Genomic DNA, 24,798 nt, shown 5'->3' on the forward strand with positions numbered 1-24,798 from the left:
GTTGGAGGGATATAAGGACTGAAACAAATCTTGCCACTGACAATGTAGCCTTGGGGTCCCTGTCGCTTAGTAAAAAAGGCATTATGTCAGTCACAGAGGCATTGGATTTGTATGTTAAAAGGGGAGAAATATAGTGCGATCGAAGTTCCTCGTAAAAGTTGCCACCTTATCAGGGCTGGGAACCTAGCAAGCTTGTATGGCAGAGTGGGCATTCGAACTCGGGTCTCCCCAGATCCTGGCCCAACACTCTAACCACTATACTACACTGGTTCTCTGGGATTTAGGGGATGGTGTAGTGTGGGCCTGGCATTTATGACACCTGAATTTGCAGATGCGTTACTTGTATTTACTTCACAGCCAGTATTTTTAACATAAAATAGTGGCAGAACACCAGTGACCGACTGTTTGTGTGGATTCTCTCTCTTTCTGGTCCCCAAATCCTTTTCCAGGCAGAAACTCAGCACGGCTTTCTAGATCATTGCGGTTTCTGCTAGTGCTTTCTTTAGTGCACCGCCATCTTTGTGAAAGTGCCAAAAGATGAAAATGGAGGAGCGAGACTCTTGTGCACAAGAAGAGGGCACAGACGGGACAGGAGAAGCCCCTCAGACCCTCCAAGATGTAGCGGGAAGCAAACCCAGGGTGGCCTTGGAAGAAGACAGAAAACCCACGGAAGCGATACAGTTGGGGGGTCCCGTGGGGTCCCTCAGAAAGGTGCAGGTGAAAGAGGAACCAGAAGAAGGCACGGCCCGTCGCTGGGAAGCCCAGTGGCAGGAGTTCCTGAAGGCGGTGGAGCCCCCTCCCTCGAGGCTGGCCTTCCCTCAGGGTCCAGAGGAGCCTGCTCCGTGGGGTGATGCCAAGGCCTTCCTGGCCTCCTTTGAGCAAGTGGCCGAAGCCTGCAGGTGGCCCAGGGAGGAGTGGGCGGCTCACCTCCAGCCAGCTCTCAGCGGAGAAGCCGAGGTGGCCTTTCACAAGCTGGAGCCCAGAGACAGGGAGCATTACGGGAAGGTGAAGACAGCCATTTTGCGAGGAGACGCCATCAGCAGGGAGAGGCATCGGCAGCACTTCCGGCGTCTCTGCTATGGGGAGGCCGAGGGACCCAGAGCCCTTTACAGCCAGCTGCAGGCGCTTTGCTGTCGGTGGCTGAAAGTTGAGAGGCACACCAAGGAGCAGATCCTCGAGCTGCTGATCCTCGAGCAGTTCCTCGCTGTCCTGCCCGCGGAGATCCAGAGTTGGGTGCGGGAACGTGGTCCGGAGACGTGCTCTCAGGCTGTTGCCCTGGTGGAGGATTTCCTTCTGAGGCGGCAGGAGGCAGAAAGAGAAAAAAGCCAGGTGCGTAGGGTGGCCAATAGGGTTTCCAGGTCCCTCTTTGCCACCTGCAAGAGGTTCTTGGGGCAGAGCCTGAGGAGGGTGGGGTTTGGGGAGGGGAGGGACTACAATGCCATAGAGTCCAATTGCCAAAGTGGCCATTTTCTGCAGGTGAACTGATCTCTATTGGCTGGAGATCAGTTGTAAAAGCAGGAGAACTCCAGCTAGTACCTGGAGGTTAAAAAGGTAAATGTCCCCTGTGCAAGCACCGGGTCATTTCTGACCCATGGGGTGATGTCACATCCTGACGTTTTCTAGGCAGACTTTGTTTTGCGGGGTGGTTTGCCAGTGCCTTCCCCAGTCGTCTTCCCTTTACCCCCAGCAAGCTGGGTACTCATTTGACCGACCTCGGAAGGATGGAAGGCTGAGTCAACCTTGAGTCGGCTACCTGAAACCGACTTAATCAGGCATAATCAAAAGGAAGCCTCGAAGCCGTTGGCAGGGGTGACCGAGGTCCCTGCATAAAAGGCCTATCACAGATGGGATTTGGGAAGGGAAGGGACTACAGTAGGGTATAATGCCATAGAATCCATCTTGCAAAGCGGCCATTTTCTCCAGGTGAACTGATCTTTATCGGCTGGAGATCAGTTGTAATAGAAGGAGATCTCCAGCTAGTACCTGGAGGTTAGGAAAACAGTACAGGATGATATATATACACAAAGTGCAAATTTTATAAGCTACTGAGATGAAACAAGGACCATATACATGACACATACAAAGCACAAATATATACAATATGTACAATCTGCACAAAGCAGAAATGATTCCAAAGGTCTCAACCGAGTACCAGGTAAGTATTAGTATTGTAATATTTGTGTATAAAGTCCATATAAAGCCACAATCATCAATGGATACGGCCGTTTCAGATCTACAGCAGTGGAAATCTTTCTTCAGTCCTTCCTAAAATTAATATTATACAATCAGTATATAAATATATAAAGATTATGACTATTAAAATATAATTGGATTTGATACAATATACTCACAAAAAAGTGCTGTTATACATTTATAATTCCTTCCCATGCAGGGTAAGTACAAATTGATTCAATCAGACGTCAGCAAAGTACATCACATAGTGCAGCTAGTAAAGTCAAACACAGCCTTACTCAATTACATAGGAAAACCCAGGTGTGCACTGTTGCTGGTGATGCATACCAAAGGCAAGTTAGAAATCTTAAAGTGACAGTGTGCATTTAAACAAGCCAACTCAGACTTATAAAAACATGTCAGATCATTATCTCGATTTAACCCATTTGGAGACATCGTATTCAGGAGGTGATGTACTTTGCTGACGTCTGATTGAATCAATTTGTACTTACCCTGCATGGAAAGGTATTAGTACAGAGGTGCCTTTTTTCTCCTCAGTACCTGGAGGTTGGCAACCCTATCTTTGAGCCTCAAAGTCTGGGGTGAAGCCTTGGTTACTGACCTGGCCAGGCCTGTCCATGTGCTCGGGATTACAAGTGCTCTTCAGATGCAGGCAGGGGTATGGAACATCCCGTCCTGGGGTCAGCAGGAAGACCTGTCAGTAAAGGCCAGCATCCTGGCCAAGAGAGCAACCCCATCTTTTGGCTGCCCACCTGGCTCCAAATTCTGCAGCAGCAGCTGCTGACCTTAGGGCCCCTAACACCAAAGACCCCTCCCAGGTCTCCTTTTGGTTCTGCTTGCCTTGGCAGCGTGGCCCGCCCCAATCAGTAACCACAGGGTTGCAATTATGTAGGGAGGTCTGTTCCACAGTGAGCTTTGAATCCAGGGCTGCCTGACCAGTCAAAGAGCCCCCGGTGAGTCTGTTCCAGGAATGGCCTTTGTTTTTTGGACTCTTTTTAGCCAGTAGTGCAGAGATTTCTTTCTGGCCTACCAATTCTTCCCTCCTCTGGAGACTTCTATTTAATTAGTTATTTTATTTATTTTATTACATTTCTATCCAGCTCTCCCCAACCCGAAGGTCGAGCTCAGAGCGGCTTACATATGATAAAACAATAACCCATTTAAAAATATAATTTAAAATACAATTTAAAATAGCCCAATAATGCCCTTCAGTGGCACTAAAACTCCAAAAATAGCAATCTGCAAGTGGCAGATGAATCTAACCACCCCCTAAGGTGGTATAGAAGGGGTGGTGCTCAGCAGCGGGGAAGGGGGTGGGAGGACTAGGGAGGCCAGTAATCATAACAAGAACCGTCGCTGGCCTCAACCATAAATCCAGCGGAATAGCTCCGTCTTGCAGGCCCGGCGGAACGCCTGAAGGTCCCGCAGGGCTGTGATCTCACTAGGGAGGCTATTCCACCAGGCAGGGGCCAGGGCCGAAAAAGCCCTGGCCCTGGTTCGAGGCCAGCCGGATACTCCTTGGGCCGGGGATCACCAGCAAGTTGGTATTACGTGAACGTAAGCTTCTCTGGGGAACATACCAGGAGAGGTGGTCCCTCTATAAATTGGATGATTAATTTATTTAAAACATTTATCTCCTTATGGAGATCAAGGCGGCGTACAAGGTAGATAACATTCACAAAATAGAGTACATAAAATGCATTAAAAACACACACCCAAATTTAAAATCACAATTTAGGACTGCCAGTAAGCAATGCAATAGAATTAGGATTACAGACATTTTAAGCAAACCATCTTGTGCACGGCCCTTGTGCCCTCAAATGGTCCCTTGCTGCCCTCGTAGGTGGTGCTGGAGCAGGTGGTGGAGCAGTTCTCTGAGGCGGCGTGTCCTCCATCGCATTTTGAGCAGCGGCAGCTGTACCCAGAGACCAAGCAGGAAGGTGATGGGGAGGAGACAAGCCTGCTGGGTATGTAGGGATCCTCTCTGCTGAGTTGCAGGAAGGTACACACCCCTGAGTAGCTAGAGTGTCTTGAGAACATTCTGTGACATCACAACAGTTCAGTGTCACAAGATCACGGACTGTCCCGCCCTCGTTTCCCTTCCACACCTCTGAGATCCCTGTGGGATGCAGCCGCAGCCGGCGGTGTCCAGAAAGGACGCTCTCCGTGAGCGCTCAAAAGCCGCACATCGACAAAGACAGACTGGCATAGGCACAGAGGTGAGGAGTGGGCAGGAGGGTTGGAGCCACCGGGCAGAGGCAAGCAAAAATCTCTCTGTGGACTCCCAGAAGGAGCGGCAGACCACGGCACAGTGCAGAGGAGAGGGCCAGGCCCCGCAGCCCAGTAATCTAACTTGTGGGGCAATGGCTAACCAGCAAGCCTAGTGAGCATGGGAATATGGAGGAGCCGTCAGCTGTTGTCCGGGCAGAATACAGGGAGCTAGAGGAGGATGGAGAGAGCAGGGGAAGCAGGTAGCTGTTCCCAGCAGGTTGTCCCTGTGATGAAAGGGTTCTTCCCTGCACCCCTGACCTCGTATCCTTGAGTGTTTCTGGAGAAGGATGGACTCTCTGGGCCAACTTGGCCTCAAGGTGGGTTCTTCTCAGCCAGTTGACAGAGAACTGACCAGCACCCCTTTCCCAGGGGGTTTAGCTTTCTTATTGGTTGCTTCTACCAATGCTTCATGTTTGGGGTTGCAATTTAACATAAGCCCCCTTGAGCAAAATGAGAATGGAAAAGTGGGAGGAAACTACTTTTAATAAATAATATTTTCTATATGATGTTTTAATAAATCTTATTTTCTATATGATGAAATATGATGAAATTCTTGCATCCTCTGCTTGAACACATGAACACATGAACACATGAAGCTGCCTTATACTGAATCAGACCCTTGGTCCATCATAGTCAGTATTGTCTACTCAGACTGGCAGCCGCTCTCCAGGGTCTCAGTCAGAGGTCTTTCACATCATATACTTGCCTAGTCCCTTCAACTGGAGATGGTGGGGATTGAACCTGGGACCTTCTGCATGCCAAGCAGATGCTCTACCACTGAGCCACAGCCCCTCCCCTCCTCTGCTCTGTCTGGCTTCAACTTAGGTCCTCTAGGAAGCAGCAGGAAAAGTGGGCATCTGTCATTTTAGCAATGGAGTTCCCCCCACTGAGCAAGGTCTTGGAAGGGGAGGTGGTTGCCCTTTCCTTTGTCATTGGCTCCCCTCTGTCAAATTCCATTTCTCTCTGGTCCTGGGAATGAGTTGTTTGGGATTCTCTCATTTCTTCAACAGGCGAAGGGTGGATGACCATACCTGAGAGGGAGGATTATGCGCCAGAAGACTCTGAGCAAGTGGGGCCATGTGGGGTGTCGCTGTGGAAAGCAGAAGAAATTGTGGCCCACTGTTGTGAGCCGGAAAACCCCTCAGTGAGTCCAGAGAGACTTAAAGTTACCCAGCGAGCCCAACTGTGCCGTGAAACAGACAGATCCGATCCTTATGGGGGAGATTACAAAACGCTCATTATAACCACAGTCCATTCAGGAATTGACACTGCTGGTAAGAAACGAAAAGCCGGCAAAGCTTATGCGAAAAGTTTCAGTCAGAATTCCAGTGTCCTTAAGAGCCACCGTGCTGGAGGCAAAGCCCACAAATGTTTGGCTTGTGGGAAATGCTTTCTCTCCAGCTCAAAGCTTATAATTCACCAGAGGACTCACACTGGAGAGAAGCCATACGAATGCTCAGACTGTGGGAAAACGTTCCGCTCCAGTTCGGTGCTTTACCGTCACCAGAGAATCCACACTGGAGAGAAGCCTCACGAATGTCCGGTTTGCGGAAGGAGATTCAGCAGCAATTCCAATCTGAATCGGCATCAGAGAATCCACACAGGGGAGAAGCCGTATGAATGTTCAAACTGTGGTAAAAGCTTTATTCAGAGAGCGAACCTGAACAAACATCACAAAATCCACATCGGGGATGGGAAAAGCGGGGAAAGTTTCAGCTTGAGCTGACAACTTTCCATGTGTGACAAAATACAGATGCTGAAGAAGACGGTCTGAAGGAATGGATTGTGCAAAGACACGTTTCTAACGAAAAAGATGTACAAAGGAGTCCCAGCAGTCAGTCAGTCCATCAGTATGAACTGCTGGTGACTGTTCTGGATGCTTTGATCTATAGGATTCAGGGGGGTGGGGTAGTAAGAGTTTTTAAGAGTTATCCAGTCCCCTTTCATCACATATCAACATTAAGCGTTTAGGGGCATGGCTAGCAAGAGCCACCTTGGGTAGCAGGATTTCTCATTGCAGTCTCTCTCCTTTTTGTGCCATGAAATCTACATCTTGTTACACTGAGTCATCTGAAAGGTGAGATCTGGATTCAGGAGCCCTACCTGGGGGAATAGTTGGCAGCTGGATGGGGGTGGGTATTTTAGCAACTGCCTAGATGCTTTAGGTGTTTTGCGCTTACTATAAGCAGCTCTAAAGGGTCCATGTGGTGTATAAATGTAAATATAGTTACATATAGCATGGAAAAACATCTTCTGACAAAGGTTGCTTTGACTCTTGAAAGCTTTTACCCTAAGACTCTGGTTGGTCTCTAAGATGGTACTGGACTTCAGTCCAGTTCTTCTACTGCAAACACGTGAAGCTGCCTCATAGTGAATCAGACCTTTGGACCATCAAAGTCAGTATTGTCTACTCAGACTGGTAGCGGCTCTCCAGGGTCTCAGGCTGAGATCTTTCACATCACCTACCTGCCTAGTCCCTTTAACTGGAGATGCCGGGGATTGAACCTGGGACCTTCTGCATGCCAAGCAGATGCTCTACCACTGAGCCTCAACCCCTCCCCATGACCAACATGACTATTCTCTGAAATGATCTTTTTATACACACACACACACACACACACACACACACACCCCTATTGTAAAATCCAGTATTGGCTTGGGGAGGGGGGCAGGGAAATCGCCCATGGCAGTTCAGAATCTAAATATAATCTTCATATTTTGGCAACAGTGTCACTTTAGGGTAGTTTTTAAGCTTGTTTGATGTCCCGACTTGAACAATCCTATCAAGTGTATTCAGGATTAGCTGACAGAGAACTAATGGCAGCAGCCATGGAGTTTCACCTCCACCTGAAGCTCAAATTGATGGCACATAAAAGGGAACCGAGGGAGGCCCTCAAAGACACAGAAGAAACAGGCTTTCAAGGGATGGGAGGAGGGGGAGACAGTGAGCTTTGCCGGGTCTTTAAGTGGCCAGAACTGGAGCTGGTGATGGATAAAATGGACCTTCCGCCTGCTTCTCAAAGGCTGTTCTTCAGCTCCTCTCTGGAAGGGCATTTTTAGCACTCTGCAGAAACTATGGACAATTCCATTTCTGAAGCTATCCAGAGAAACCAAGGACCGGAATCACAGACGGTTTTCTTTTAGTAAGACTTGTTGGAAATAACCACTCTGTTTGTTTCTCCCAAAGAAAGACCTCCAGTTCCTAACATGACCATCTCTCCTGCCTGGAAAACAGGGAAGGCTCAGTTGCCAACAGCTTGGAGGAAGGAGAAAGGTTGGCAGGTGTGTACTTAGATATAGGGCACACTGTCTTTCTTACCTGAGAGCTCATGGGGCTTCCACAGGGCGAGGAGGATCCTCTGCTAGATGTGGGATAGGATGGTCCAACTGAGGTCCTCATTGCCCCGGGGGACAAGTTACAGGACCAAGAAAAGCTACTCCCAACATGTCCAAACTGAGTAAAAATGTTGGTGCAGGTTGTAGGTCTAATTAGGATTCAGAAGTTGTGGCTTAAAGGGACACAGGACAGCGGGGTAAACTATTTGAGAGCCAGCATGGTGTAGTGGTTAAGAGCAGTGATTTGGAGCAGTGGACTCTGATCTGGAGAACGGGGTTTGCTTCCCCACTCATCTACATGAGCGGTGGAGTCTAATCTGGAGAACTGGGTTCTCCCCCCATTCCTACACATGAAGCCAGCTGGGTGACCTTGGACTAGTCACACTCTCTCAGCCCCACCTCCCTCACAGGGTGTCTTTTGTGGGGAGGGGAAGGTGATTGTAAGCCGGTTTGAGTCTCCCTTAAGTGGTAGAGAAAGTTGGCATATAAAAACCAACCCTTCTTCTATTAAGATGCCACCCTTATGGGTACAGTGTGTTGATCCTTTTTATCTGACCTCTAGGGATCAGTAACGGAAGGTCTCTGAGCCAAATCTGGCCCCAAGAGGTGATGCCTGCCCCCCCTCAACATGTCAGCCAAGAGGTGAAAGCCAGTATGGTGTCATGGTTGGAGTCTTGGACTTGGGAGACATGGATTCATATCTCCATATGCCATGAAATTCATTGGGTGCCCTTGGGCCAGTTATCTGTTCTCTGCCTGACCGCACTTGCAGGGTTGTTGTGGGGGGAAAGGAGGACTTGGTGCCCTGCCCTGAGTTTCTTAGAGGAAGGGAGGGATTACCGTGCATAGGTAGTGTTGCGCCTGAGTAATCATACCTGAGTAACATTCATACATCCATGCAAGCTACACGCATCCCAGTGGCCCCCCCTTCCCTTCCCTTTAGCACCAAGCACATATGCACACACATTCCAAAGGCTGGAAACTTTCCCCTCGCATAAGGGAAGGCTTCCTCCCACATACCCCTCCCCTCCAGTAACTTACAGTAACTAACACTGAACGTTCTCAAGAAGACAGGCTCTATTCAATATTGTTGCAAAGCTTGCACACGCGCTGTAGAAACTAACGACGTTGTATTGACAAGCTAGCATCGGATGTTCAGAAATGTATCACTGTTGTACTTGGAATGTCAAACGTCTATAAATCCTCTTGCATTTGCCCCGCCCCGTGTGTGGCAGGATCACAGAGCTGTTCGTCTGTATCCTGGCTCACCCAGTTATGACTTATTGGCCAATAAAGCAAGCCATAAGCTCAACCAGCCTCCTTTACCCTCATTGCTCATATTGGACTCTATGATAATGGGGGGAGCACTTCAGTAGAGAGATCTGGAGTGGGAGGGACAACAGTGTTAGTATAATAACATTATTGTAAAATGTCCCTTTTTATTCACATTTTACTTGTACTGGAGAAGAAAAAGGCCAGACAATACCAAACTCACCTCCTAGGAGGGCCTGGAGTTCGGATCTGAGAACAAAAATACACATCAGTATGTATATAAGCCTCTGAACCCCAGTGCCAGGAGGCAACATCAGAGGAAGGCCTCGGCCTCTATGCCCTGTTGTTGGCCCTCCAGGAGAACTGGTTGGCCAGTGTGTGAGACAGGATGCTGGACTAGATTGGACCACTGGTCAGATCCAGCAGGGCTCATCCGATGTTCTCATGAAGGCCTCAGCCTCTCTGCCCTGTTGCATCTTCAGAGGAACTGGTTGGCCTCTGTGTGAGACAGGATACTGGACTAGATGGATCACTGGCCTGATCCAGAAGGGATCTTTTCCTCCTTTTATTTAAGATTATGTAATATCTCCCTAAGCTTCTTAACAGGTTTCTTTCTTCATTTCAGTAGGTGATGGATGGGAGAGTGAGAATGAGGTGAAACCATGTGGCACAACGGCTTGAAGAGCTGAAAAAGAATTTTCACAATTACAGTGGGACCACAGAGGCAAGAGGGCAACTCCATGGAGAAGAGGGATAGAGCTATACCTTCTCAGGGTGGGGATTCTCATGAAATCCCAATCCAGCAAGGAAAAGAGAAGGAACGAGTGTCTTAGAGCTCAGTGGAGAATCCACAGGGGGAAGAAACTATATAAATGCTCAGTGTGCGGAAGGAGTGTCAATAAAAGTACAAATCTAACTTCACATTAGAGTCACGGACCAGACAGCATTCATCCTAGAGTTCTTCAAGAACTCAAATGGGAAATTGCTGAACTCCTAATAAAGATATGTAACATGTCCCTCTGTACCAGAGGACTGGAGAATGGCCAATGTAACACCCATTTATAAAAAAGGTTCCAGGGGGGACCCAGGAAATTACAGGCCAGTTAGCGTAACGTCTGATTCAGGTAAACTGAGGGAAAGCATTCTTAAAGATAGAATTGTCAAGCATATAGAAGGGCAAGGCCTGCTGAGCAAGACCCAACATGGCTTCTGTAAAGGTAGGTCCTGTCTCACTAACCTATTAGTTTTTTGAAAGTGTCATTAAGCATGTGGACAGGAATGAGCCTGTGGACATTGTGTATTTGGAGTTCCAAAAGGCTTTTGACAAAGTCCCCCACCAAAGACTGCTAAGCAAACATCACAGTCATAGGATAAGTGGACAAGTCCTCTTTCAGCTGGCTGAAAAATAGGAAGCAGAGAGTAGGAATCAACAGTCAGTTCTCACAATGGCGGGATATGAGCAGTGGGGTGCCTCAGGGATCTGTGTTGGGACCGGTGCTTTTCAACCACCAGTGACCTGGAGTTGGGGTTAAACAGTGAAGTAGCCAAGTTTGCAGATGACACCAAATTATTTAGGGTGGTTAAAACAAAATCGGACTGTGAAGAGCTCCAGAAGGATCTCTTCATACTGGAAGAATGGGCATTAAAATGGCAAATGACATTCAATGTAAATAAGTGTAAAGTGATGCACATTGGGGCAAAAAATCCAAACTTCCTATATACACTGATGGAATCTGTGCTGGCAGCAACAGACCAAGAAAGGGATCTTGGGGTGGTAGGGGATAGCTTGATGAAGATGTCAACCAGGTGTGCGGCTGCTGTAAAAAAGGCAAATTCCATGCTGCCCATAATTAGACGAGGAATTGAGAATAAAACTGCCGATTGCCCTTGTACAAATCTATGGTGAGACCACACTTGGGATACTGTGTACAGTTCTGGTCACCACACCTAAAAAGAATATTACAGAGCTTGAGAAAGTGCAGAAAAGAGCAACCAAAATGATTAGGGGCTAGAGCAACTGCCCTATGAGGAGCAGTTAAGAACCTTAGGGCTGTTTAGCTTGGAAAGAAGGCGGCTGAGGGGAGACATGATAGAGGTCTATAAAATTATGCATGGTTTGGAGAGAGTGGACAGGGAGCTTTTCTCCCTCTCCCATAATAGTAGAACGTGGGGTCATCTGCTGAAGCTGGAGGGTGAAAGATTCAAAATAGATAAAAGGAAGTATTTTTTTCATGGAACGCATAGTTAAATTGTAGAACTTCCTGCCTCAGGATGTGGTGATGGCTGCCAACTTGGAAGGCTTTAAGAGGGGAGTGGACATGTTCATGGAGGAAAGGGGTATTCATGGCTACTTGTTAAAATGGATACGAGTCATGATGCACACCTGTTCTCTCCAGGATCAGAGGAGAATGCCTATTATGTTAGGTGCTGTGGAACACAGGCAGGATGGTGCTGCTGCAGTCGTCTTGTTTGGGGGCTTCCTAGAGGCACCTGGATGGCCACTGTGTGAACAGACTGCTGGACTTGATGGGCCTTGGTCTGATCCAGCAGGGCCTTTCTTATGTTCTTGTGACACTATAGGGGAGAAACCACTTACCGGTAATTGCTTGGAGTGAGACCAGAGCTTCAATCAGAACAGATCTTAATGAACATCAAAGAATTCATACAGGGAAGAAACTATATGAATGCTCAGAGCGTTTGCCATATAGCAATCCTTAAAAATCATCAGAGAATTAATAAATACAGAAAGCGATAAATGTGTTGAGCGTTGAAATAGCTTTAATAAAAACTTCACATCCAAGAATCAAAAGTGGGAGCCTCCCACAGGAACCTCCCCACATGACCCACATTTCTGAAACTCAGAAGAAGTCCGATGAAGCCGGCTTTTGCAGTGGCCTCCTGTTCCTTCCATGTGGAGGTGTTTAGTGATTCTTATGTGATTTCATTTGCATTTTATAATTGGCCATCTTTAATTAATTGGATAGCTCAGTTGTATATTATTGTGAACTGCCTGGGGGATCCATCTTGAGAAAAAAAACATTAAGCAGAAATTAGGCATATAAACTAAATAATAAAAGTGTACATACATTTGGAATGTGGAATGTGCTCCACATTCACTCATCCAAATTCACACTCACACGGAAGAATCTACATAGGAAAAAATAGATAAATGGATATTTACACATGGAAGAATCTACATAGGAAAAAATAGATCAATGGATCTATTCCAAGACCACGGTTACACAGCCCGAATAACCCACAAGAACCAAAGATCAATGGATATTTACACAAACACTGTTTTATTGTTGTCAGGTGATTTGTACCATATGGATGCTCAGGTATTAGTAAATACCTTTGTGCCTGATTGTATGTCATGGTAACAACCCAAGGAAGAAATGTGAATTGGCACCGAGGGAGGAGAAACTTTTGAAAGACTTCTGTATCGACGTCAACTCTAAATTTCTATTGGTAACAGCCAGTTATGCAGAGGAGAGGGAGAGCGTTTCCTCACTGGTCAGCTGTCAGGGATGCTCCAGTTGTGGATTTGAGAGCCAACATGGTGTGGTTACAGGGTCAGACTGGCATCTGGGAAACCCAGGTTCGATTCCCCACTCTGCCAGGGAAGCTCGCTGGATGACCTTGGGCCGGTAACTCTCAGCCTAACCTCCTTCACAGGACTGTTGGTGTGAGGATAAAACCGAGGAGGAGGAGAATTAGGTAAGCTGCTTTGGTTCCCTATGGAGGAGAAAAGCATGGTGTAGAAATCTAAATAGGTCCTGCATGGAGCTATGAGTTGGACTGGATGGTACATTAGGCTACTTTCAGCTGTAGGGCTCTGGTTATATAACTCTGTATTAGAGAGTACCAATAAAAACAGAATCAGGTCAGAAGAGTCAATGATCCCCCCCCCCCGCCCCACCCAAGTGGCAGTGGATCATTCCCAACAGCTGGTGAATAAAGGTGAAAATATGGACGGGTTGCTTCTCACGTTTTGTTTCTGTTGCTAGGCAGTTAGCATCATAGTCAGATCCCAGCTATGATTTCCACTAACTGAAGGAAGAATACTTGTCATTAGTTTTCCCCTCCTGCTGCAGAATCTGATTTGTCCCTGATGCTATTCTTGCTTTTGGGGGGGGGGCATCTCCTAGGAGCAGCAGTTTGGGCAGATCTGTAGGCTGCGACAGAAGGGGGGAAAACAGGGAAATCTGACTGCGAAGGGAAATACCAATTAGCAGATGTTATTTCTCTGGACCTCTTCACGAATGCAGCTCACCCTGTAATTCCTGCCTCTCATGACCCTTTGACCATACTGTTTCTCCCAAAAAAAGAAACTCTAAATGGGTTACATGATCACTGAAAAGCATAACCTTGAATATATATCACGATGGGTAGCCGTGTTAGTCTGTCACTAGCAGTAGAAAAGAGCTCATACCTTGCCAAAAAATTTGTTATCTTTAAGGCACTACTGAACTCTTGCTAGGGTTGCCAACCTCCAGGTACTAACAGGAACCGGTAGCGCTTCGTGGGAGGCCGGGTTCACGGGGGCGGGGAGCCTCGGTGCCAGTTTGGGGCCAGGCCGGTGCCAGGTAACCGGGAGGAAGTGGAGGCTGGGTGGTGGGGAACAGGGCGCCGGGGCTGAGCAGAAGGAGCGGTGAGCGGAGCGGTGGGGCTGGCTCCATGGGCTGGTGCAGCGGAACTGGGATTGGGCGGCCGGGGAGGACATGGAGAATTGGGCGGCGGGGGGGATCTGGGACAGCAGAACTGGGGCCGTTGCAATGGCCCGACAGAGCTGTGGCTCAGCGGCAGAGTGTCTGCTCGGCATGCAGAAGGCCCCAGGTTCAATGCCCTGCCTCTCCAGTTAAAGCAGGGGTCCTCAAACTACGGCCCGCGGGCCGGATCCGGCCCTTCAGGGTCCTGAACCCGGCCCCTCAGGCCGGGTCAAAAACCAGCGCCGCGCCTCCCCACCAGGAACTACGAGCCCCATGATGCAGCGCGGCCCGCCTCTGGATGGACACAGGAGGGGGAGAAAGCCTGTTTCCTCTCCCGCTGCATGCCGGGAGCAGTAGTTTGAAGCGGCCCTCCGTGCGGGGATGGCCTCCGACCGGCTCCGCTTGGGCACTATCTTGTGACCTGAGGCGGCCGTCACCGTCTCCTCCTCCTTTCCCCCTCCCTCCCTCCCTGCCTGCCTTCGTCCAGCCCTCCAAAAGAAAGAGCTGAGGAGGCTGCCACCAATTGCAGCCACCGGTGGTTTGGGAAGAAGCCGGAGGCAGCTGACCCGGACCTCAAGCCTGTAAGGGGGGCATTGGCTCGCCTCTGGGGCAACCCGCCTTCCTCTCTTCCCCCCCCACCCCTTCCCCTTCATCTAGCCTCCTCCCTCCTTTGCCTGGTCCCGAGTGCACCTACTCAGGAGTAAACCGCATTGACTCCCGGTAGAGCTTAGCCCGCTGCCTCCTGTCTGGAGTTGCTCTTGTCTAAGCCAAACTCGGCCAATTATGCACGGGAGGTTTTGCCTTGGATTTGCCGCTCTCTAGAGGCATCTTTTCCCCATCTTGAATTCTCAAAACTCTGCATGGGGTTTTGTTGAGCTTTGAGCATTCAGATGGGAAAAATGTGCCTCTAGAGAGGGGCAAATCCAAGGCAAAACCTCCCGTGCATAAATGGGCAAAAATAAGCCCCCATGCAGAGTTTTGAAAATTTAGATAGGGGAAATGTGCATCTAGAGAGCGGCAAATCCAAGGCAAAACCTTCCACGCATAAACATTCCCCCCCCCCCATCTGAATTCTCAAAAACTCTGCATAGGGGCTTATTTTTGACTTTTTAGGATTTGGCTGGGGAAAATGCGCATCTCGAGAGCAGCAAATCCAAGGCAAAACCTTCCACGAATAAACATTTTCCCCCATCTGAATTCTCAAAAACTCTGCATAGGGGCTTATTTTCGACTTTTGAGGATTTGGCTGGGGAAAATGTGCATTTAGAGAGCGGCCCTAGGATCGCACTGAGATAGATTTTTTAAAAAAATAAATAAGCCCATATAGCAGCATGCCCAGGAAGCATCAAGCCGACCTCCTGCAAGACTAGTGACCCACCCTGCAGCCCTCTCCTTCAAACTGACCTTTTCCACTTCCCCTCCTAAATTTACCTTTTTTTATCCTTATTTTCCCTCTCCCTTTTTAAATCGGTCCTAATTTTACCTCTCTTCCCCCCCCCACCCCGTTCTCCTTTCTTGGCGTCTCGCTGAAAACTGCACAGCATCTTTTGCAGAAATGAAAATTTTGCGGAAAGCCTAAGTGGGGGGACTGAGCCTAAGCAGGCAACTGGCCCCTTCCCTGGGCATTGGTAGTGTGCCCTACGAGATGTAGGCATATATGCCACATTTGGTGGCACAGGGTGGCCAGTTGCCCACTTTTCTTCTGTAGGAAAAGAATAGCCAGTTTCTCTTTGCTGAGTGACATCAGTGGGGTTTTGTAGTCAGATGACGACCATGAGAGATTTTGTGTGCCCTTTCAGTTCTGGAGGTTCCTGTAACAATGCATTCCTGGCGCTATGAAACCCAGCCAGAGCAAAATACTAACTATATCTTTGTTACGCTGCAGAGATGAGCGTGGTGTAGGGGAAACCTTCACCTTTAATAGTATAAATGCCTGTTAATTAAAGAGTGTGTGTGTGCCTGCTAGTGAGTGGGCTTGTATGTGTGTGTGTTTGCTAGTGAGTGAGCTTGTGCGTTACTGCTGAGCAGTATGTGCAGTGTGAATGGGAATTTGTTCATATTTTTTTCAAACTATAGTCCGGCCCCCAACAGTGTTTGAGGGACAGTGAACTGGCCCCCTGTTTAAAAAGTTTGAGGACCCCTGAGTTAAAGGGACCACGGTGGCTGCTGCCGAGACCGGCTTGGGGGCAGTGGGCAGAGGAGCGGTGGGGGGGGGAGGATGAAGTCGCCTCCCTACTCGTGAGTTGCCTGCCCCGCGGAGTGTGCATGCGCCTCCCCGAGCCCTCCCACCAGGGCATCCGCCCACCTCGAGAGAGAGAGCTGCCGCAGCGGCATCAATCCAGCTCCGCCCAAGCTGGCTCACAGGGGCGGGGGGGATCAGCCTCTGCAGAGTCTGGGTTTTTTTTGGGGGGGGGGTCGTTTGCAGGTGGGAGAGGGAAGGGTCTGCTTCAGCGGGAGGGGTTGGGATGGGGAGCAGGCCTCGCTAGGGTGGGAGCTGCCCCCTGGGGCAGGGGGTCGGGTGGGGTGGCTGGATTTGGGTCCCCCTCCTTGCTGTCCTGGAAATAGGGAGCCGATATCAGAGCAATGGGGAGGGGTGGGTTGGTAAGGTCGAGGAGCTTGTATTGGGAGTAGCAAGAAGTGCAGGAGGTCCTGGGGGGTTAGCCATGTTCTGGGCATGGAGTAAGGGTCACTGGAGGTGGAGGGGTAGTTGTAAATTTCCTGCTTTGTCAGGGGAGTTGGGCTATAGGACCCTGGTGGTCCCTTCCAATTCGACGATTCTAGGTCAGTCTGAAATTGTCAGAGGAGAGGCAGGAGCTGGCCCCAGAAGGGGTTGCTGGGGGGTGGGGGGATCTTCACCAGTTAGAGATAGGGGCTGCTGGAGGAGTATCTGGTTTGGGAGGCGGTGCGACAGTATCCATTTGGAAAGAGGCGGGGTCAAGGTTCTTCAACAGTATGCCAAATGCAAACTTTTACCTTTCAATAAAAAGTTGTTTGTATCATTGAATGCTCTGTTATTGTGTAATTTTTTTAGGGCAAAAGATGTTAACGTATGAGTTGTTTTTTCTAAACTAAAACCTCAGTATTCAGGTTAAATTGCCGCATTGGCACTCGGTGATAAGTGGGTTTTGGGTTGCAGTTTGGGCACTCGGTCTCTAAAAGGTTCGCCATCACTGGAGTAGGGGATCACAGGGGTGTGTGGGGGAGGTCATTGTGAGCTTCCTGCATTGTGCAGGGGGTTGAACTAGATGACCCTGGTGGTACCTTCCAACTCTATGATTCTATGCATGAAAAGAAAATGTCCCAGAGTCTCAAAGAAACAAAATGTGTAATTGGCCTCTGAGCCGAGGGAGCAAGACGACTGCCACACTTTGGTTGGCAGAGCAGTAATAGTTATAGGAGCCAACACCAAATAATATCCTTCTCCATCATTTCAGTTCCCGCTCAGCCAGGCAAGCGTGTCAGAGTACCCTGTGTCTCGACCACTCTCAGGTTCATTCTACGTGCTATGCCCCCAGAATCTTTTTTGATTATCCAAACCATTCCTGGATACCTGTTTGACACCCTTGCCAAATGATCTTTCTTAGATCTCCTAAGCATCAGATTTTTTGTGGTTCCAAGGTCTGCCTAGTTCTTTAGACCTTGGAACACCGAGTCACCCCAGAGGTCAACCAATCCAGGAAGGGATCAGGATCATTTCCCTCCAGCCCCCCCCCCATCCTATCCCTCTTTATTTCACAGTGGGGGCAACCACCATGCAGGCCTGTAACTTGGATTTCTCGCAGCAATGAAATTGGCTAAATTCCCCATCATACCTGCCTTGCACTGGAGGCCTATCACTTTGGGACTGCTGCATTCTAGAGCTCATTGCCAATCAGGGGCACATTGTCTTCTAAGCACCCCATAAATTTCACAGCGCTGGCACCAAAGGAGTGATAAGGTATTCAGTGTAAGCTGTGACTGTGGTCAAGTGCTTAAACAGAAGGAAACACAGTGCAGGGGCAACGTGGTACCTTCTGCCCCTGGGAACGGACCTGTGCTTGTACAAGCCAAATCCCCCCCTATATGATTCCCAGATGTGGGTGGGGGCAAGCTGTGAAATGAGCCCCCCTCCCCTTCCGCCATCAGAAATGAGACCCTGCACCCAGGCCCTTAAGAGTCTCTGCATCCACTGTAGGCACCTGTTTAGATACCTTTATTTACAGCCATCGAAGAGCATAACTGTAGGCACCTGTCCTTTGACAAGGGACCCCCACCCATTCCCCGCAGAAGAAGGCAGCGCCCAGCGCCTTGCTCACAGAAAACAGCCCCTGCACCCACCCACCCCCTCCCACCTGCAAAGGCACCCCCTTTGTTCCTATGACGCCCCCAGCCTGGTCTGTGTTGAGCTACCTGGGAATGGACCTTTGCTGCAGTATATGACCCCCCCTAAGGGACTTCCAGGAGTAACAGTGATTGAGGGGGAAGGGAAGGTGCCCCCCATGGCAGAAAACGCCCCCCCCGCCCCCTAGGAGTGTCCTCTGGGCACCTGTCCTTTGGCAAGCGACCCCCTCCCCCCTCCGCCCAGAAGAAGGCAGCGCCCAGCGCCTTGCTCACAGCCTCTTTATTTCATGATCAAAACAGTGGGGCGGGTGGGCAGGCCAGGCCAGGCGAGCAGACCCCCTCCCCTGACCTCCCCGCTGGCCGGTCTCCGGCGGCCGCTTCCCGTCCGTGCCGGGCGTCCGTGGGTGGGTCAGTCGAGCTGCAGGGGGGGGGAGAGAGGGGAGAGCGTGAGCGCCCACCGACCCCCTTCGGGCCTTCGCCCCTGCCCCACACCCCCCCATCCCCCCCGCCCCGCACCTTGACGAAGCCGATGTCCTTGGCGTACTGGCGGAAGCACTGGCGGCACATGTTGAGGCCGTACTTGCGGATGAGGCCGTGGCGGTTGGAGCAGACGCGGCTGAGGGGGGGGAGGAGAGAGACACAGAGGCGGAGGCCCGGTCAGCCAGGCCGCGTGGCGGGGGCGGGGGGGGGACCCTCATGGGGGGGGTGTATCCCCATCCGCCCCCTCCCCTCCCCCTCCCCCTCCCCCTCCCCCTCCCCCTCGGTCCCCCCGACCCACCAGGACCGCGACCCCTGCCCGAACTTCCTGGGGTGGCTCCAGTAGAGCTGCTGGTGGCCCATGCTGGCTGGCGGGGAAAGGGAGGGCGGCGAGTGCGCAGGCGCGTCCTAGGCGGTCCGGCTCCCGGCATGCCCCGCGCGAGGGAGGGAGGGAGGGAGGGAGGGGGGCATGTCCGGGCCCCGTGACGTGGGCGGAGCGGAGTCAGGCCTCTCCCCCTGCTGGCGAAGGCGTGGCGAGGCGAGGGGGCGTGTCCGGGCCCGGTGACGTCGGCGCCGGCGCGGCATAAGGCCCGTCCCTGGGCCAGCGAAGCCCCAGCCGGGCGCGGTGGCGCGCGCCTGTAATCCCGGCTGCCGGGGAGGCTGAGGCCGGCGGATCGCGTGAGCTCAGGAGTTCTGGGCTGCAGCGGGCTGTGCCGATCGGGTGTCCGCACTAAGTCCGGCATCAATATGGCGGGCCGCGGGGAGCTGCGGCCCGCCAGGTTGCCCAAGGAGGGGTGAACCGGCCCAGGTCGGAGACGGAGCAGGTCAAAACTCCCGTGCCGATCAGTAGTGGGATCGCGCCTGTGAATAGCCGCTGCAGCGTAGCCTGGGCAAGACAGCGAGACACGGACTCTCCTTTTGCACCCCCGCGGTGGCTGGGGTGGGGCTCTTGGGCCAACCCTGCAGGGCTCTTGTGCGCTCTCCCGGGCACAGAGGGGGAGGTGGCCGAGGAAAGGGTCACATGTCCAGCAAGCGAGAGCGAGGGGGGAGGAGGGCTCCAAGGGGCTGGCAGGAGAGGCTGGAAGGGGCAGGGGCGTCGGGGGGGGGGGAGGCATCCCAAAAGAGACCCTGCGGTGAAAGCAATTCCGAGCAAGCGAGGGCTGGACAAGGGACCGAGGACCCCTCAGCTGAGAGCGCCGTCCTGATCAGGGTTCAAGTCCTGCCCCGTCGCAGGGGGGGGGCGACTTTATTGAGGGTCTCATGGCGAAGGCGCCGTCCGGGGACGAAAGGAGCGCTGCCCCCCCCAATCCTACAGCTGCAAAGCGCTGCTCTCGGCCGCCCCCTCCTGGTGGAAGTGCGCCATTGCCGCTCGCAGCACCCGCAGTCCCGCCGGCCGCCAGCAGGGGCCGGGCCAGAGGCGGCCCTTGGGCACAAGGCGCGCGGGGGGAGGAGGAGGACGAGGGGGCGGCGAAGAAGGCGATCCAGCTCTCCTCCGCCTCCCGCCTCCCCGTCCGGTTTCTTCCAGAGCCGTTTTACTGAGCCCATTGAGACTCCGCGTGGGGCGGAGGCGAGTTTTGCAAGAAGCCCACAAAGCAGGGGGTTCTCGACAAGGGGGGATTTTAGGGTTCCAGGGGGGGAATTGGGACCACTATTCAGCAAAGCGCATATTACTTTGAATGCACCTTTTGGGAATGCACTATTTTGGGAGGGGGGGAATTATATTCTGAACAATGGTGAAAGGGGGGAATCGAGCAAAAAAGGGTGAGAACCACTGCCCCAAAGAACAGCCGGAGGCAGAAGATTCCCCCTCCCCATTCAATTGCCGAAGCGTTTTCCCCGCATCTCATGGGGTTGCCAACCCCTGCCTGGAGATCTCCCGGGATTGCAACTGCTCTCCGGATGACAAGAGATTTCCTCCCCTGGAGGAAACGGCGGCTTTATTGGGTGGGCTCCAGGGCATTGCTGAGGTCCTTCTCCAAACCCTGCCCACCCCAGGCTCCATCCCCCAAATCTCCAGGAATCTCCCGACTTGGACTTGGCAGCCCTCCTTCGCAGCCGCCCCGGGACGACTAATGCAGGAGGGAGGAAGAGACGGCCGTAGGCAAGAGCCATCACTTGCCTTCCCTGGAGAAAGTGCCAGAAACCGGGCTCCAATCCAGTGGGGGAAGGGGGGGGGTTGGGTGGATGCAATGATAGCCACTGGCTTTCTGGCATGGATCGCTTTAAAAGGGGATCGCTGAATTCAAGTCCAATAGCGCTTTGGAGGACATCAAGATTTGGGGGGTATGGGCTTCAGGAGGACAAAGCTCAGTGATACATGCAAATCAGATACCTGCAAAACCAGACCATTGGTGGGCCCCAAAAGGGAGCCTCCATAGTTAGAGGAAGTCCACCTGCGAATGTCAGTGCTGGGAGGCAACATCAGGAGAAAGCCTGCCCAGCGCCTCCTACCCTATCCATCAACACAGTTTAAGGGCCCACCTCTAGCCCACCCCCTGCTGTCCCTTGCCTCTTAGTGCCCCCCCCCGCTAATCCCCGCACTCCCCACCCCAGGGGGTGGTACTGCCCACTTTGAGAACCACTGGTTTAGAGAATGATTTCTGCCTATAGTTTTTAGTTGGCATTTCTTTCTGTGGGTCATGTCTCCTTGCTGCTCTCTGCTGGCCAAAGGGGGCAAGTGCAACAGAGAGCTGGCGCGGTGCCCCACGGTCTCCAGCAGGGGTCAGTACAGAAAAGATGGAACTAGTCTGTGGAACGACTAAACGGGTGTTGGACTCATTTGTTTGAGGGGGCAGATCTGACATAAATGACACTTGGTCAGGCCATGTGTATCCAAACAAATAAATGTATAAATCACCAACGTGTTGAAATTAAATCAAAAGAGTTTCCGTCTCGACATTAGGAAGAATTTTCTAGCAGAGCGGTTCCTCAGTGGAACAGACCTCCCTGGGAGGTGCTGAGCTCTCCTTCCCTGGAGGTTTTTAGCAGAGGCTAGATGGTAACAAGGCAGGAAGTCCTAGAACGTCTAGACAAACTGCAAACTAACAAGTTACAGGGACCAGACGGTATTCATCCTAGAGTTCTTCAAGAACTCAGATGGGAAATTGCTGAACTTCTAACAAAGATATGTAACGTGTCCCTTCGATCAGCCTGAGTACCAGAGGACTGGAGAATGGCCAATGTAACACCCGTTTATAAAAAAGGTTCCAGGGGGGACCCAGGAAATTACAGGCCAGTTGGCTTAACGTCTGTTCCGGATAAATTAGTGGAAAGCATTATTAAAGATAGAATTGTCAAGCATATAGAAGGGCAAGGTCTGCTGGCCAAAACCCAACATGGCTTCTGTAAGGGTAGGTCCTGTCTCACTAACCTATTAGAGTTTTTTGAAAGCCTCAATAAGCATGTGGACAGGAATGAGCCTGTGGATATTGTGTATTTGGATTTCCAAAAAGCTTTTGACAAAGTCCCCCACCAAAGACTGCTAAGCAAACATCACAGTCATAGGATAAGTGGACAAGTCCTCTTATGGATTGAGAGCTGGCTGAAAAATAGGAAGCAGAGAGTAGGAATCAATGGTCAGTTCTCACAATGGCGGGATGTGAGCAGTGGAGTGCCTCAGGGATCTGTGTTGGGACCGGTGCTTTTCAACCTGTTCATCAATGACCTGGAGTTGGGGTTAAACAGTGAAGTAGTCAAGTTTGCAGATGAGATTCAATGTGAGTAAGTGTAAAGTGATGCATATTGGGACAAAAAATACCAACTTCACATATACACTGATGGGATCTGTGCTGGCAGCAACAGACCAAGAAAGGGATCTTGGGGTGGTAGTGATAGCTCAATGAAGATGTCAACCCAGTGTGCGGCTGCTGTAAAACAAGGCAAATTCCATGCTGGCCATAATTAGATGAGGAATTGAGAATAAGACTGCTGATATCATACTGCCCTTCTACAAATCTATAGTGAGACCACACTTGGAATACTGTGTACAGTTCTGGTCACCACACCTAAAAAAGGATATTACAGAGCTTGAGAAGGTGCACAAAAGAGCAACCAAAATGATTAGGGGACTAGAGCAACTGTCCTATGGGGAGCGGTTAAAACACTTAGGGCTGTTTAGCCTGGAAAGAAGGTGGCTGAGGGGAGACATGATAGAGGTCTCTAAAATTATGCATGGTTCGGAGAGAGTGGACAGGGAGAAGTTTTTCTCCCTCTCCCTTAATACTAGAACACGGGGTCATCTGCTAAAGCTGGAAGGTGAGAGATTCAAAACAGAAAAAAGGAAGTATTTTTTCACACAACGCATAGTTAAATTGTGGAACTCCCTGCCCCAGGATGTGGTGATGGCTGCCAGGTTGGAGGGCTTTAAGAGGGGAGTGGACATATTCATGGAGGAAAGGGGTATTCATGGCTGTTAGAATGGATACTAGTCATGCTGCATACCTATTCTCTCTACTATCAGAGGAGCATGCCTATTATTTTGGGTTTGGTGGAACACAGGCAGGATGGTGCTGCTGCAGTTGTCTTGCTTGTGGGCTTCCTAGAGGCACCTGGTTGGCCACTGTGTGGACAGACTACTGGACTTGATGGGCCTTGGTCTGATCCAGCAGGGCCTTTCTTATGTTCTTATGGCCATCTGTCAGCAATGTTGATTCTATGACCTTAGGCAGATCATGAGAGGGAGGGCACCTTGGCCAACTTCTGGACATGAAGTATAGTATGGGGGGGGAGTATTTTGGAATTTCCTGTATTGTGCAAGGGGTTGGACTAGATGACCCTGCTGATCCCTTCCAACTCTATCATTCTATTTCATAAATTAATAAGAGCTACATTCATTTCAATGTTGGGGGAGGCACCTCTCAGCATTCTACTCCCAAGGTAGTGAACATTAGCAGGTTAATCTATTGCCCCCAAAGAAGTAGTTGATTGGGCTGCAAACATTTGCAAAATGGTATGAAGGAGGCTCACTTGGTGGATATTTCAGACTTTTGGAGAATTAGACAGTGTCGTTTTGTGCTGAGAATGTTCACAAAGGAACCTGGGGCAGCTTTCCTGTGATTCTCCCTTCTCCCTTTCTCTCCCGTATTTTTACCTCCCCCCACCTCTCCTTCTGCCTCCATTGCCCCTGAATTCAGCTCCGGGCTGCTTGCAGGTTCCCAAGTGCTCATGCCAAGAGTGGGAAGGCTTAAAGGGCCAAATCTGGCCCAAGGGCCTCGGGTTTGACACCCCTGATTTATAGTGATTTCAGTACAGCTTTTGATAAGGTTATGTCGCAGGCCAGGACATACCAGGAGATATATTGTGCTGACATCCCATAGACATGCTGAAAAGACCCTAAATTGTATAAGAACTGGTGTTAGAAATCTCTCAGTAGTCTCTCAGTAGTCTGTAACAGAAGCCGATGCTTCTCTCTGGGAAAGTTGCCAGTGAAGGAGATAACGTAATGTGGGGAGACTCGTTGAATGTTGGTGTGTGAAGAGAATTGAGGTGTCAATGCCTTCCCTCAACCAAGGTCGTTATGCAACGGGGATCTGTGGATACACACCTATCTTGAGGGATGCCGACTTAGTTATTTCATAACATGAAAGGCTAATGACTCAATCAAAGAGGCACAACTCTCCTTACCTTAAGGCTGAGATAAGAAAGGTCATCTTGAGAGATGACAACACTGACAAGTGAGGTGTACCACATGCTGACAAACTGCTGACTTCATCTCAGTCACAGCTGTGATTCTCAGTGCTGTGATTGGGTCTCAAATATTAAGTCTCAAACTGATGTGCTGAGGCCTAAGTGAGTGTGCATTGGGAGTGCAACATCACACTCACATGTCCACTGCAATACATTTCCATACAACTGACAACACAAACCCTAAGAGCATATAAACTGCAGTCAGACTGTCCAGGATTAGAGAGCTATTGAAAGACACCTGTCTGATGTAGCTTTTCCATCTCTTACCCGAGATGTAAAACTTAGACTCAGAACTAAGCTATGATTCTTGTGTGAATGAAAGCTTTAAACTTAGAAGATTTCTCTGAGCATTTAGTTATGCTTATGAGACTGAAGACCTCCAAAAAGGAGTCTAACAGATCTTTCCATATTTGGAACAAAGAGAATACATTAATAAACCTGGGATTAATGGATTCTCATACAGGTCTAAATGGTCTGATTTGGCCACCAAATGCTGAACAACTTAAAGATCCTGAACAAAGGAGACCTTAACAAC

At 50.4% G+C, this 24,798-nt stretch overlaps 2 protein-coding genes across 2 annotated transcripts; one reads left to right on the forward strand and one right to left on the reverse strand.

Moving 5' to 3' along the window:
• Nucleotides 1-537: 537 nt before the first annotated feature.
• LOC130479795 (zinc finger protein 165-like) lies at nucleotides 538-6,190 on the forward strand. The gene is made up of 3 exons (XM_056852231.1): nucleotides 538-1,329; nucleotides 4,037-4,160; nucleotides 5,475-6,190. The coding sequence occupies exons 1-3, from the start codon at nucleotides 538-540 to the stop codon at nucleotides 6,188-6,190; spliced, it is 1,632 nt and encodes a 543-aa protein (XP_056708209.1).
• Nucleotides 6,191-18,483: 12,293 nt separating this feature from the next.
• On the reverse strand, nucleotides 18,484-18,941 carry LOC130479801 (40S ribosomal protein S29). The gene is made up of 3 exons (XM_056852236.1): nucleotides 18,880-18,941; nucleotides 18,618-18,717; nucleotides 18,484-18,519 (listed from the first exon to the last, which is right to left on the reverse strand). Exons 1-3 carry the CDS (start codon nucleotides 18,939-18,941, stop codon nucleotides 18,511-18,513), a joined length of 171 nt encoding a protein of 56 aa, XP_056708214.1. The 3' UTR covers nucleotides 18,484-18,510.
• Between the last annotated feature and the right edge of the window lie 5,857 nt (nucleotides 18,942-24,798).

The sequence above is a fragment of the Euleptes europaea genome, chromosome 6 (genome assembly GCF_029931775.1).
Source record: "Euleptes europaea isolate rEulEur1 chromosome 6, rEulEur1.hap1, whole genome shotgun sequence".
In the NCBI taxonomy this organism is placed as follows: Eukaryota; Metazoa; Chordata; class Lepidosauria; order Squamata; family Sphaerodactylidae; genus Euleptes; species Euleptes europaea.